This window comes from Siniperca chuatsi, linkage group LG16 (genome assembly GCF_020085105.1).
Source record: "Siniperca chuatsi isolate FFG_IHB_CAS linkage group LG16, ASM2008510v1, whole genome shotgun sequence".
Classification (NCBI taxonomy): domain Eukaryota; kingdom Metazoa; phylum Chordata; class Actinopteri; order Centrarchiformes; family Sinipercidae; genus Siniperca; species Siniperca chuatsi.
In genome coordinates this window covers 27271050-27285152 of record NC_058057.1, presented here as the reverse complement: position 1 = coordinate 27285152, position 14103 = coordinate 27271050, and the positions used below count along the sequence as shown (strand labels likewise).

At 43.2% G+C, this 14103-nt stretch overlaps 1 protein-coding gene across 1 annotated transcript in view; it reads left to right on the top strand.

Moving 5' to 3' along the window:
* Nucleotides 1-3312: 3312 nt before the first annotated feature.
* Nucleotides 3313-14103, top strand: part of nmbr (neuromedin B receptor) — a 50292-nt gene continuing 39501 nt past the window's right edge. The window contains exon 1 of the mRNA XM_044168085.1: nucleotides 3313-3881. Coding sequence (XP_044024020.1) covers nucleotides 3454-3881 — 428 coding nt within the window. The 5' untranslated portion in view covers nucleotides 3313-3453. The remainder of the gene's footprint in view (nucleotides 3882-14103) is intronic.

Sequence of the window (14103 nt, the reverse complement as noted above, 5' to 3'; positions counted from 1 at the left end):
GGTTGGATTCAGATGAGGTGTTAGTCACCAAAAAGCACTTCTGAGAAATGGACCGACCCCAGAGCTGTTAGAGCTGCTTTTGTGTGGCTTTGTCCCTGAACCTGCCCCTGTTTTTCATTAAGTGCATTCATCTCGTTTTCTAATGAAACAACTGAATCTGATGATGACTGATCAAATAGAGTTTTCAGACTACGCAGCATCAAACCAAAAGAAGTTATGTGGTTTGAAATGGGGGAAAGATTATATTGTGGTTTCCCTCCTTTTTCTTGCCCTCTACGTGCCTGATAGTGATGGAAACATACAGGATTAGGGGACGTACTCCTATAGTGCTGGACACGTGTAGGAAACCTGGACATTTAATGATACGGTGAATTAGTCCACACAAAGTAAAGCGCTGGGTTTTTGAAAAACAAACATGCAGGTGTTAGTAGAAGATAAGCCCATCAATGTATTTTATCCCATTCTGTGGATGTCCACGCTTCTTGTGGACTCCCGGATGTGGGTTAAATCTCGTTCGCCGCCAACCTGCAGCTTTTCAGTCCCGATCCAAGGCAGGGATTTGTACAAAAATCTTGAAACTGCATCTCAGCCTTTTGCAGGATCTGTTGGGAGGGCGTAGCTGAAGTGAAATGAAGAAATCCCATCATAAAGACTGAGAGATCAATGCTCCCTCTGATCGCTTGTTGACCTGCGGCCGGTCATTTATATCAGTGATTGTCGTGGCGGGGTGCTGTATGGAGGTATGTGGACCCAAAAGCAGATGACGAGGAAGCGGTCTCAGGGTGAAGTAGCCGGATAACAACCGTGTTTATTGTGGGGTGGAATGCAGGCAAGAACAGGCAGAGGTGAGCAGACAAAATCCAAAATCGGTCCACCGGAGATCAAAGAATCCAAGATAAACTCACAGTCAAGGGCTCGGCAAGGAACAACACCATGCGTACAACAATGATCCAACACTGAACAAAGAAAAGACCAAGACTAAATACCCTAGGGGAGGTGAGACAACATGACACAGGTGCCAACAATCAAGGGAGGGCCAACAATCAAAACTGGAGGGAAAACACAGACAGGAAGTAAAAACACAAGACACAGGAAAGAGAATACTACAAAATAAACCAGGAAGTGACAACACCAAAACTACAACAGTGATGGCATTTCTGTCAGTTGAGTCCGTTACAGCTCCTTTCGTTATATATTTGAATAAAATAACGTTGCTGCCGACAAAAAAATCATTGCCACATTAGTTTGATACTTTATGAACAAAACGAGACCTGAGACGCTTGTAAAGCACCAGGTCTGGAGGGAAATCTGCTGAAGCGCTTTAGGACACGAAGCAGGCAGGGGGCGCTGTTCTCTGACAGGAAACCTAGGCCGATGTGCGGCGGGTTAGAAAGTTCAGTGTGAGTTGAGTTCGAGATGACTTTTTTTTCTTAGACTTAGATTTTACCTGTCAGGTGCTTTGTTCAGCCTGCTACACTTCTGACACGCAGTCACTGAAATACGACTGCGACGACAGCAGTGGTAACAGGACGTCTGATGACAACCAGCTGTCCATAAAAGTTTTCAACAAAATGTATCCTGGTTTTGATATTTCTGCAAATCACCAAAACTGTTCTTACTGGAACTGTAGCACACTGTACAGGTAAATCTTTAGGACACATGTTCATAATTAAGTATCATCTTTTTAAAACCTGAATTATATCAAAACCCCTGTGTGGTAAAGCAGAGTTGAGTCTGTTGCTAGCTAGCGAGCAAAGTATTTCCCAAAGTGAATTGTGTTGGCATAAATGTGATTACATCCTCTGGACCTGTCAGTTAAAACAGTATTCAATCATTTTTGGTCACTTTTTCTATTATCACCTTATAAAGTTGTTCTGGCTAACATGTTAGCAACCAGCTGCGTCCGCATCCAGCAGACGCAGAGCAACGTGATCGTCCCTTTGGAGTCGTCTTTATATCCACCTGATGGCCGTCAGTCCGGCCTCCTCTCTGTCAGCTCAGTGTTTGCTCTCCTGAGGGAAACATCTGGCTCTTCAGCTGCTAAACGCTGCGCTGTGTTCAGCAGCTGCTCTCTGACTGACCGTCTGCTGCTTCATCAGCCTGCTGGTGCTGGAAACACTGAGACGGAACCAGAGAGGAACTATTTGCTGCAAAACCAAAACTAGCAGCTAAAAGAGGCTAAATAGCCTCTTAGAGCGAAAGCTGACTGGACAAACCAGCCAGCCAAGTTTTCATCAACTTGCAGAGGTTTTTAGTCTTTGACAGTCAGGAAGGAGCTTAAACCTGACGACTGAGTAAAAACACCAGACAACACACTGAACCAGAGCGCAGCAGCCTCTGGAGCTCTGGAGGCCGTCGACCCCGCCGGTCCCACCAAAACGCCAACTGTCGGGAGTTCTTGTACCAAAAGGAAGGAAATATGAAGACCATTTAATTTAGATTAATAGGAGCAGATTCATTCCCAACATGCATTATGTCATGAATAAAAATGAAGCAACCCAGAATCTCTCTCTCTCTCTCTCACTTACACACACGCTATTAATTTATTATGAAAATTTTAAACTGATTGGACAGCGCTCATTTATTCTACACCAGCCCTCAGTCCTCTCTCTCTCTCTCCATCATCCCCACTATCTCTCTGTCCATCTCCCAGTGTCTCTCTCTCTATTTCCTCCTCTCTCCACCTCCCTCCCTCTCTTATTATCTCATGATGTTCACATTGTCCAATCTGTCTTGTCGCCCTCTCCCCCACCTCACGGCCAAAAGTATGTGGCAGTATTCTGCAGCCATATGTAACAGTGCAGCACGTCACTCCGAACCCATGGGCATTAATGCGCTGCTACATCACAGGAAAGAGACACAAACTGTGGACACAAATGATGGAGGAACACTGTGGTCTAAAATAGCAACAACATTTCCCTTTACTGCAACAGACCAGGTGGTGTCCACATACTTTTGGCCATAGTGTATCCTCCCCCTCTCCCTTCCTCTTTATCTCTTGATGCCTCTCATCCACAATCTCCTCCTCTCTGATTTTTTTCTATCTATCTATCTATCTATCTATCTATCTATCTATCTATCTATCTATCTATCTATCTATCTATCTATCTATCTAAACTCACCTTATATGCTTTCTCTTCCCTCCCTCTCTCTCTCCCTCTCTCTCTCCCTTTCTCCCTCTCCCCCTCTCCCCCCCCCCTCTCTCCTCGCCTATGTTACCAGTGTCAAAGTGCCTCCTTCTCTTTTCTAGTCAGTCTCCTCTCACCCTTGAGTCAGCCAGCCAGATGAACAGTTGTTAGAGAAAGTTGAAATCTCTCCCGCTGCCGCTGCGTCTTTACGCGCGGAGCTTCCCGTTGCGCGCCCGGCAGCGCGGACGCCCCTGTCCCGTTCACTCACCGCCGGAGCCTCCTCTGTGGATATTCCCGCTCCGCGCAGGAAGAGCGCACCCCGGCGATGGACGACGAGTTCCTCTCCAACTTACCCCCGGCCCTGCCCGGAGACTCCGAGGCTCTGAGCCCCAACTCCACCGAGGATCCCGGCTGGTGGGAGTCCTCGGACGGCGGGGAGACGGTCCACTTCGTCGTGCGCTGCGTCATGACCTCGGTCTACATCCTGATCATCACAGTGGGTCTGCTGGGCAACATCACCCTGGTGAAGATCTTCATCACCAACAGCGCCATGCGGAGCGTGCCCAACATCTTTATCTCCAGCCTGGCGGCGGGAGACCTGCTGCTGCTGGTCACCTGCGTGCCGGTGGACGCCTTCCGCTACTTCTCCGAGGAGTGGGTGTTCGGGGAGGCGGCGTGCAAACTCATCCCCGTCATCCAGCTCACCTCGGTCGGCGTGTCCGTGTTCACGCTCACGGCGCTCAGCGCGGACAGGTAGGATGAGTGGATCAGTCGGTCCTCAGCTTCTTATCCTACATTCATTCTCAGATGACTTTTTAAGACTTTTGTTATATTCCTACTGTATTCCAGTGATATGTCCCAATTAATGATATTAATAATCTTGATATGCGCAAAGGACAGTTAATCTTTCATATTTCTTTTCCATCCTATCTTGTGTTTGGTCATTCAGTGAGCATTCCTTGATTACCAGTCCTTATAATATTCTTATATTAAATAAAGATAATATATAATAAATGCATGGCAGTATAACACTCAGAGGGGAGCATTGCTCTACATTGAGTACTTTTACCTTTTTACTTCAAGTAATTATCTTCCAAGCTTTTCCCTGCAGCTCTTTCACCTGTAACGGAGTATTTTTACTCTGTGCTTTTGCTACTTTGCTTAAAAAGATCTGAAAACTTCCTCTGCCACTGATCTCAGATCATCATGACGTTGAGAAGCAGAGTGTGAGCAGTGTGAGTTAAATGTGCTGCAACCTGAATCACATCTTCACTCATCTTCCTCCTCTCCCAGCAATGTCCCCTCTCCTCTTTGTGGTGCAAGGTAACTATTAGAAGGTATTTAAGGTATTTCTATTTAATGCCACTTTATACTTCACTCCTCTATATTTATCAGGGACATATTTTTACTCCACTACAATTACCCCACTCCATTCATTTAAGATACAAATTTAAGACATCTTGTACATTTAAGACTTGACATTAGTTATTGATGAGTGCTGCATGAGAAGTACTTACTTACTTCTGATACTTCTGATACATTTTGCTGATAGTACTTACAGACTTTTAATGGTAGTAGTGTTTTTCCACTGTGGCAACATATCTGAGTATCCTTCCTTCGGTCATCTCGCGGCCATCCAGTGGCCACTGCCGGCTCTCTGCTCTGCTGTGATCATGAAGATCAACTGAACTGCAGCCGTAACTCATTTACTGAGGAGCAGCTGAACGGCTCCAAAATAAAATCTAATGCACGTTTTCCCACTGTGAGAAAATATTGCAAGGACATTTAATTAGGATGAGATGTTCATTCCCAGCAGGTGTCACATGCTGGACTCTGCGTTGTTAGAGGTCAGTTCAGGCTGCAGGTAAAGAGACACTTCGGAGTCTTTCTAGATTAAGCATGGAGCTGGAGTTTTAAAATGACTGTTTAATGAATTTGTGATTTACTTGGAGCTGCAGACAAAGAGTCGCTGGAGCCTTGTGCGTACTATGCGCCATAATTATAGCTGCTTAAGCTGATTTGTGGAGCATTGATTTGTATTAGATAATTTCCATTCTTATCTGAATGGAGAGGAGCTACGAAACTGATGAGAGAGTAAAGGAGCAGAACCAGAAAGGAAGCACTGAAGAGAAGAGTGATGCAACACAAAGCTTTGCAGGGTTACTGCAGAAAGAAAACAATAGAGCAAAATATAATACAGTAAAATAATTACGAGATTGTTGTATTTTCATCCCTTTACACTCTGAAAGATGAGAGAAGTCATGTGTGTTTGTATTTCTATCTTTATGAGGACCAGTTTGAGTTTTAGACCTTTGGGATGAGTGGGGACATTTTTGGAAAGTAAGCACATTTTTATGAATATGAAGACATTTTTGGAATGTGTGGACATTTAGAAAATAAGGAACATTTAGAAAAGTGAGAATATTTTTATAAAGTGAAGACATTTTTCAAAGCGATGACATTTGTGGAAAGTGTGGACATTTTTGGACAGAATCAGAATCAGAATCAGAAATACTTTATTGATCCCCGAGGGGAAACTTGTTCGTTACAGCAGCTCACTGTCACATCAATGCACACAGGAAGAGAAGCACTGAGCAAATCAAATATAATACACTATAATACAGGTCAGAAAATAAATTAAGTACAAAGTGGATATAAGTATAAAATTTAAATAAGTGTAAAGTTCAAAGTGGATTTACCGATTGCACAGCAGTAATAGAAGTATGAATAAATATCAATAAATTAAACTGAAGAGTATATTGCACAGGAGTATTAACACAGAATATTGCACAATATTTCAAGTATTGCAGAGATGTTAATGATCAGTGTCCAGTTTAGTGACTTCGGGTCATACAGACTGACACTTAGAGGGAGGAGTTAAAGAGTCTGATGGCCACAGGCAGGAATGACTTCCTGTGGCGCTCTGTGGTGCATTGTGGGGGGATGAGTCTTCCGCTGAAGGCGCTACTTTGTTTGACCAGCGCGTCATGGAGCGGGTGGGAGACGCTGTCCAAGATGGCGTGTAGTTTACCCAGCGTCCTCCTCTCTGACACCACCGCCAGAGAGTCCAGCTCCACCCCCACAATGCCACCGGCCTTACGGATCAGTTTGTTGAGTCTGTTGGCGTCCGCTACCCTCAGCCTGCTGCCCCAGCATGCAACAGCATACAGGATAGCACTGGCCGCCACAGACTCATAAAACATCCTCAGCATTGTCCGGCAGATGTTGAAGGACCTCAGCCTCCTCAGGAAACAGAGGCGGCTCTGGCCCTTCCTGTAAACAGCTTGAGTGTTCTTAGCCCAGTCCAGATTATTGTCCATGTGTACTCCCAGGTACTTGTAATCCTCTACCATGTCCACACTGACCCCCTGGATGGAAACTGGGATCACTGGTGCCTTGGCCCTTCGTAGATCCACAGCCAGCTCCTTAGACTTTGTGGCATTGAGCTGCAGATGGTTCTGCTCACACCATGAGACAAAGTTACCCACCACAGTCCTGTACTCAGACTCCTCACCACCGCTGATACATCCCACCACAGCAGAGTCCTCAGAAAACTTCTGAAGGTGGCAGGACTCTGTGTGGTAGCTGAAGTCCGTGGTGTAGATGGTGAAGAGGAAGGGAGAGAGGACAGTCCCCTGAGGGGCCCCAGTGTTGCTGACCACGCTGTCCGACACACAGCTTCTCCCCCAGCAGGGCAGGCCGGATGGTGTTGAAAGCACTGGAGAAGTCAAAGAACATGATCCTCTCCGTGCTTGTCGGCCTGTCCAAGTGGGTGTGGATGCGGTTCAGCAGGAAGATGATGGTGTTCTCAACTCCCAGCCGGGGCTGGTAGGCGAACTGAAGGGGGTCCAGGAGGGGTCTGACCATGGGCCGCAGCTGTTCCAGCACCACTAAGGATATTTTTGGAAAGTGAGGACAAATGGTAGGACATTCGTTAGGACTCAGGACACGTTTAGAGAATTCAGACAGTTGAAAAGTGAGAACATTTTAGAAACTAAGAACATTTGAAAAGATTTAAGTGAGAACAATTTTTGCAGTTTTGCACAGCGGGCTTTTTAAAGGTTATTATGTTTTTATGGTTGGCATTATAATAAGGTTCAGGTTAAGGCTCGAGATTGCATTATGTCAATTGTCAATTGTATAGAAATACAGTTGTCAGTCCCTCAGCAGCTCAGTCATGTCCCTGAACATGAAATATTTATAATCTCTGTCATGTCTAAGGACTAATGTTCAGCTCTGAGCCCAGTCAATCATTTAGGGTTCAAGCCCAAAAAAAGAGTGTGTGAGAAAGATTCAGAGAAAGATGCATATGATGTGTGTGTGTGTGTGTTTATGTGCAGAGACGGAGTGTGTACTTTCACATACAGAGAGCAGAGATAGATTAAATGATTATGATGAGGCAAAATATGTGATGACAGAATGATGAAACTGAAAATTCTAACTGAGAAATTGAATCTGATAGAAAGAAACAGAGTGAGAAAGAGAATGAGAGAGAGCGAAAGCATGCAAATGAAAAAGAGAGAGTTACTGCATGTGTTGGAGGGTCAGTGTCATCTTCCGTCCTGAAAAAAGCACCAGAATTGCTTTAAAATGGTTTGATTATACTTTATATGTTTGAGAGTTTTCAGTTGCTGTATTTTGCATCCAGTGTTGATCTGAAAACATCAGACCAGGTGTGAGCAGGAGAGGCGCGTTTAGAAAGTTTAGGAGTGTTGCTTATTCAAAAAACTCAAAAGACTCATCAGAGCCCAGTGAACCTGTCAGCAACACAACCCTCCCAGTATTTGGACTTGTAGTATTAGTAGTAAAAATAGCTCAGTAGTTGCTGTTGGATTAGTAACGGCAGCAGCAGCAGCAGCAGCATTACAACCAGTAGATGTAATATTTTTATTAGCTGTTACAGTAGCATTTGTGAATACAGTAGCAGTAGAATAATAGGTAAGGTATAATTATCAGCAGTTTTAGTAGTAGTATTCAGACTGTGATGTAAAGTCTGACTCTTATATAACGGCTGGTATCGGCTCATCACAGATATATTGATATCAGCACATACATGTTGGAAGCAGCCCAGTATCCAAGGAATGACGTCCATATTGGACGATTCTGCACCTCGCAAGTGTAGCTGCAGATGCTGCAGAAAGCAAGAAGTGAACATTGTTATTGGACATAAAAACCTTTTCATTGAATGTAATCCAGGGTTTTTCAGACTCAGGTGATACGTCAGTAACAGGCTGGACTTTTATTGTACAGAGACAGCGGGTCATTTTACGCACAAATGTCATAGAGAAAAGAAAAACAGCCGGTTGGGGAGGATGGATGGATGGATGGATGGATGGATGGGTGGGTGGGTGGATGGGTCAAACAAACACAGGACTTTCACCCATGAGACTGCTGTTCGAGTGCCGTGTGAAACCACAAGTCAACTTTAACTTATGTTACACCTTACGTAACATATTTAACTTACGTCACGTACGTAAAGTGATCTTTTCCTAAACCAAACCAAACTGGTGCCTGCAGCACTTTATCATCAGCTGTCATAATAATGGTTTATCGACTACTTTAAAATCTCTTCCTCAGTACACGTCTGCTGTAATTCTTTTTAAATTTTAGGGATCCCTGCAACAAACATGCCAAAAATGTTTGTTTCTGTTTTGTTTGTGTAAATGAAAAATATCAGCTGATACATGTTTATTGAGTCTTTGTGCTGTTAAACGCCAGTCTCAGGCTCTGCCTCGAACGTCCAGCATCAGTCGAGCTGTAATGTGATGAATTATTAGACAAATGCAGTTTGAGGAAACACAGATCCCCGACTGAGGCTATAAACTTTCCACAAACATTTCAGTTTGGAGGGGAAGTTCTTTTCATCAATAAATAATGAAAACTACAAGATCAGATTTCTGGACTTACTGTGCTTACACTATAGAACCGACACCTGGCTGTAAATCCTGTGATGTCCATCCTCTGTCAGGTGAAGCCAAGCCACCGGTGTCCCAGCGCTTTAGAGCAGAACGACTTTTTAATTTATGCTCTCAGCGGTGTGGCGGCTGACTCAGGCTCTGCAGACGGCCACAACTCACCGGCTGACACTCAGCAAACACTTAAGATGCACAGAGGTTTATAATTTGCCTCTGAGCGGGGAGCCGAATGTGTGTGTTCCCTCTCGGGTCTCGGTGTGTGATATCTGCTTCCACTGCTGGCATCGTGAAAGATGTTATTTCCTGTGTGCTCGTCATGTCATTACTCCTGACCAGTGATCTCCCTGTGTCTGTATGGTGGAGAGAAACTAATCCTTCCTTACCAATGACGCATGAAACACTCCCTTAATTAGCAATTAATAGCCTAATGCTCTATGAAATATTTAGCCCTCAGTCTCACTTCAACACGCCTTCTTAAAGTAGGGAGCTGAGGTTAAGACTTCCTCTCTGCTTTAAATCCAAGGTCAGTTCTGTCTGGAAACTGTATGAAAGAAGCAGCACACAAACAGAGGAGGGAAAACAAGAAAATGCCAGAATCTCATTGTGTTTTGGGACATAAACCGGAGCTGACAGCCAGATCTCCCTCAGGCCGGCACATGGACTAATGGGCTTCTGAGGGGAAATTTGATTTGCCCGCACTGTTTGCAAACCACATAAACCACTGTAACATCCAATCAAGCATACACATAACACAGAAATTTGGATTTCAAATAACTGATAATTAGGTTAAAAAGTCATATTAGCTTAATACAACAAGCAAGATCTTGCTTTTTCCAGAGGTGAAGCATGCGACTTAGTAGTGGCAGAGATTTGTGCATTGATATGATATTCTGGGAAAGATGTGTTATCTGTCTTTCATAGGTCTGCAACCAACAATTATTTTAACATGGATTAATCTGCCAAATACTTTGTCGACTAATTGATTAATTGTTTGGTGTATAAAATGCCAGAAAATATTAAAATAAATGCCCATGACAAGTTCCCAGAGTCCGATGACGTCTTCATGACGTTTTTTTAACTGTTACATACACTAACTAAAGATATTCACTTTACCAGCGTACTAACTAATTAAAGCAGGACATTTGGAACCAGCAATGTTTTGGCAATTTTGCTTGAAACAATGGGTTCTCATAATTGTAGCAGATTAATTATCTGTTGATAGACTTATCATTTAATCGACTACCGGTAATTGTTTCTGCTCTAGTGTTATTAATCTCCGTAGCTGACTACCATAACACAAAAATGATTCAAACTTAAGCCAGCTGATGAAAGGTTTGACGTTTTCCTGTTTCTAAAGACAGCGTCTGGAACAATCCTGACACGCAGGAAGAGATGTCCACTACATGACCAAAAGTATGTGGACACCTGATCATCACATCCATATGTGATAGTTGAACATGTGACTGCGACACCATGTTCATTAATGTGCTGCTCTAACAGCCTCCACTCTGCTGGTCTCAGCCTTTCCAGCAGATGATGAACCTCCTGCAGGGATCTGCTCCCATTCAGACACCAGAGCACCAGTGAGGTCCGACACTGGTGTTATTCCAGTTCATCCCAAAGCTGTTGGATGGGGTTGAGGTCAGGACTCTTTGCAGGCAGTCAAGTTCTTCCACACCAAACTGGGAAAACCTTTTCTTTATGGAGCTGGGAGACTGCCCCCCCATGGTGATGATGATGATGTTATAGAGCCACAGAGGCACAGAGGGAGGAGGTCGGGGGGGTGGAAGGGTCAACAAAACATCCAAATTTAACACAGGAGACATCAATGTTTTTTTATCAGGACACCGGTTGTTTTGGAGCCTAAACCAAACCTTAACCGTAGCGGTGTCAGTTCACTAAACTGTTTTATTTTTGTAGCTGTGATTTGTAACGGTTTTGGAAGGCACTGACAATCACAAAATGCTTGTGTCATTCTGAAACTGAACTATCCATTTAGGTTGTAAATGAAGTTGGGTAACAGTTAGGACTCGAGTCATGCTGAATTGAGGCCTGACACACGCATTAGCCCTAATGGATGCGTCACTCCTCCTGGAAATATGATAACAACACGAATCCTTCTTGTTTGGTTTTGCAACATGTTGAGCAGGTCAGAAGTCCATCGTGTGTTTGGTGCTTTCTATGTTGGATGGAAGTTAAAAGAAAGTGATAGAAATGTGTCAGAAATTCCAAATGTGTCTCACCCTGCTGAATGAAAAGATTCTCTTTGAAACATCTCAACTGCTCAGGAGAGCAGCGTGTGAAGAGTCAGTCAGGGTGACACAGACGTGGTGAGCGGCGCTGTGACTGTTAATGTCTGAAGAGGAAGTCATCTGACACTAAACGCCGAGACAAAGTGGTATGTATGTATGTGAAGTACACTTACAGCTGCAGCTGATCGACAAGCTTCAGATGAATGTTTCTGAGAAATCCGACAGAAACTCACTGCATTTTTCACTTCAGCTCACTGCAGATAAAAGATGAAGTGACTGCAGTGGAGCTTGGGGGCGAGAGACTATTGAAACAGGGGTGAGACAAAGAGAGAGGCTGAAAATGGACAGACGTAAGAAGCCAAGACTATGGGGTGGAAAGCAAGGATGAACTACTTGCATTAGTAGCCGTTAACCTACAGGTTAATGCTGGGAGCAACAGAGTGATTGCGTGCGTCACAGCTTGAACAGATTATAGGGTGCAGTCGACCTTTACATGCACAGTATCTCATATAATTTATCCTGGTTTTAATAATATTCTGGATATGACATGGAACATAAGAAACCTGGTTCAGTGTCTGACTTCTGTCACCACTTTGGTCAGGACTAAAATATAATATTGGATAGATTGCAATGCAATTTTGTACGGACATTCATGTTCCCCTCAGGATGAACTGTAATAATGTTGGCGATCCTGTGACATTTGCTCATGTGTCACTAGTAGGTCCAAATGTTAATTTCCCCAATTACTTTGGTTTATGACCAAATACCTGCAAAACCTGCAAACGAAAATGATCTAATATTGAAGGAAGCATGACTGAACAACTTTCTTCACTTGAGCATCAAAACAGAGATCTGCATCAAATATTATGCCAAGATTTCTAGCAGCCTGCTTCATATTTTAAGTAAGGGAGCCGAGTATGTTGTGAACCAGGCTGGTAGAGCTTGCTGGATCAGTGGCTGTGATCTCAGATTTATTTGCAACATCCAGCTTTTGACATCCTTGAGCCAGGCAAGGAGATAATCTAAACTGCTAGAGTTGGACTGGACTGGGACATATTGCTGTCTGAGTGTCTGCATGACAGTGGTGGGAGACACCATAGTTTTGAATGATTTGGCTGAGGGGAAGCATGTAAATTGAAAATAACAGGGGCCCAAGAATTGACCCTTGAGGAACACCACAATTCAAATGAGCAACTGAAGAACAGGCATTTTCTACAACAATAAAGAAATTCTATTTGTAAGGTAAAAACGTAAGAGTTGTATAGCTGTTCCTTTTAGACCAACCCAGGTTTCAAGATGGTGCGAGAGAACAGAGTGATCGATCGTGTCGAAGGCAGCACTCAAATCTAAAAGCACAGCGACTGAGCAGTCACCCCTATCTGCTGTGGCAAGCTTAAAAACCTAATTGGAAACTATTAAAAGTATTATTGTTCTTTATAAAATAGATTAGTTGGGTTAAAATGATTTTCTCCAGCACCTTAGATAAAAACGATAATTTAGAAATTGGTCTGTGATTATTGAGTAATAGTGGATCCAGATTAGGTTTTTTCAGTATAGGTTGAATGATTGTGTGTTTGAAACAATTTGGAAATATGCCAGAGGTCAGAGAGCTGTTAATAATTAATATAATAAAATATAATAAATGGACCAACAGTGGGGAATACCACTTTAAAAAACTTAGTTGGGATAGTCTCTAAGATGCAGGCGGAGGATTTCATCTGAGAAATGAATTTACCTAGTGCTGGGATGTTAGTAGTTTGAAAAGAAACAAACAAAATTAATAAAAATGATCAATTATATTGGGACACCTCATTGCATCTTATTGCTTCAGTTGCAGTAATGAAAGTGCTTGTTGTTTACTTACCTTAATCATGCTGTTTGTGCGTATTGACGTGACAGGGCGCAGGAGACACGAGTCAACAAAACAAACCAAGACAGACAAAAACACTTCTGCTCTGATTCAAGGTCAGACAGCACAGACCTCAGGGGACAGACTTTGGAGCTACAATTGAAACTCAGGGTAGTGTGTGTGTGTGTGTGTGTGTGTGTGTGTGTGTGTGTGTGTGTGTGTGCGTGTTTCCTGCAGTAAAGGTAAAGGTCAGTACATTATGTGTAATGCATGGGAGCAGCGGAAATCTTAAGAACATTAATGCAACTGGATTCCAGTTACAATCCAGGGCTTGATGTTTACATGCAAACCCAAAGAAGAAACACAGCCAGTTTTCCATTTATTCACCAGCTCGGTGTCTGTTTGTCTTGGTTCATAACATCTTGGAATGTTCTCACTTTAGCATGTTGTCTCTTAGGTTTATTTTTTTGTAGATTAATTAATAAATCAAATCAAAGGAAAAAACAAACTCCCATAAATCAGCTGCAGCTACATTGACACATGAAAGTGAACCCTCTGAACCCTTATTGCATTTGATCTGACTGTTTAACTGGGAGATTCAGACTACTGAAACTGATGTGACACGATAGCAACAGCCAAGTTTCATTTGGGGCTTTTTGGCAAGTAACTTACAACATTAATTTTAATTATCTACAGTACAGCTGATAAAATCTACCGCAGGAGATATTTGTCATTAAGACTGGTGAAAGCGACGGTCAACAAGTTAAAAATGTGAAGGCTGCTGCCTGAATTCTTTACACATTGAAAAAGAGAGAGTAGAGACAAAAGATTTGATGAGAGATTTGTTAGACTTGAAGCTTAGCGAACTTGGGTATTTTATCAACAGTCACTAGATCTAAAATGGACTCCGCTGTCAGAACCCAAACCTACCCACCACATACAACACCTTCAGTGGTTTA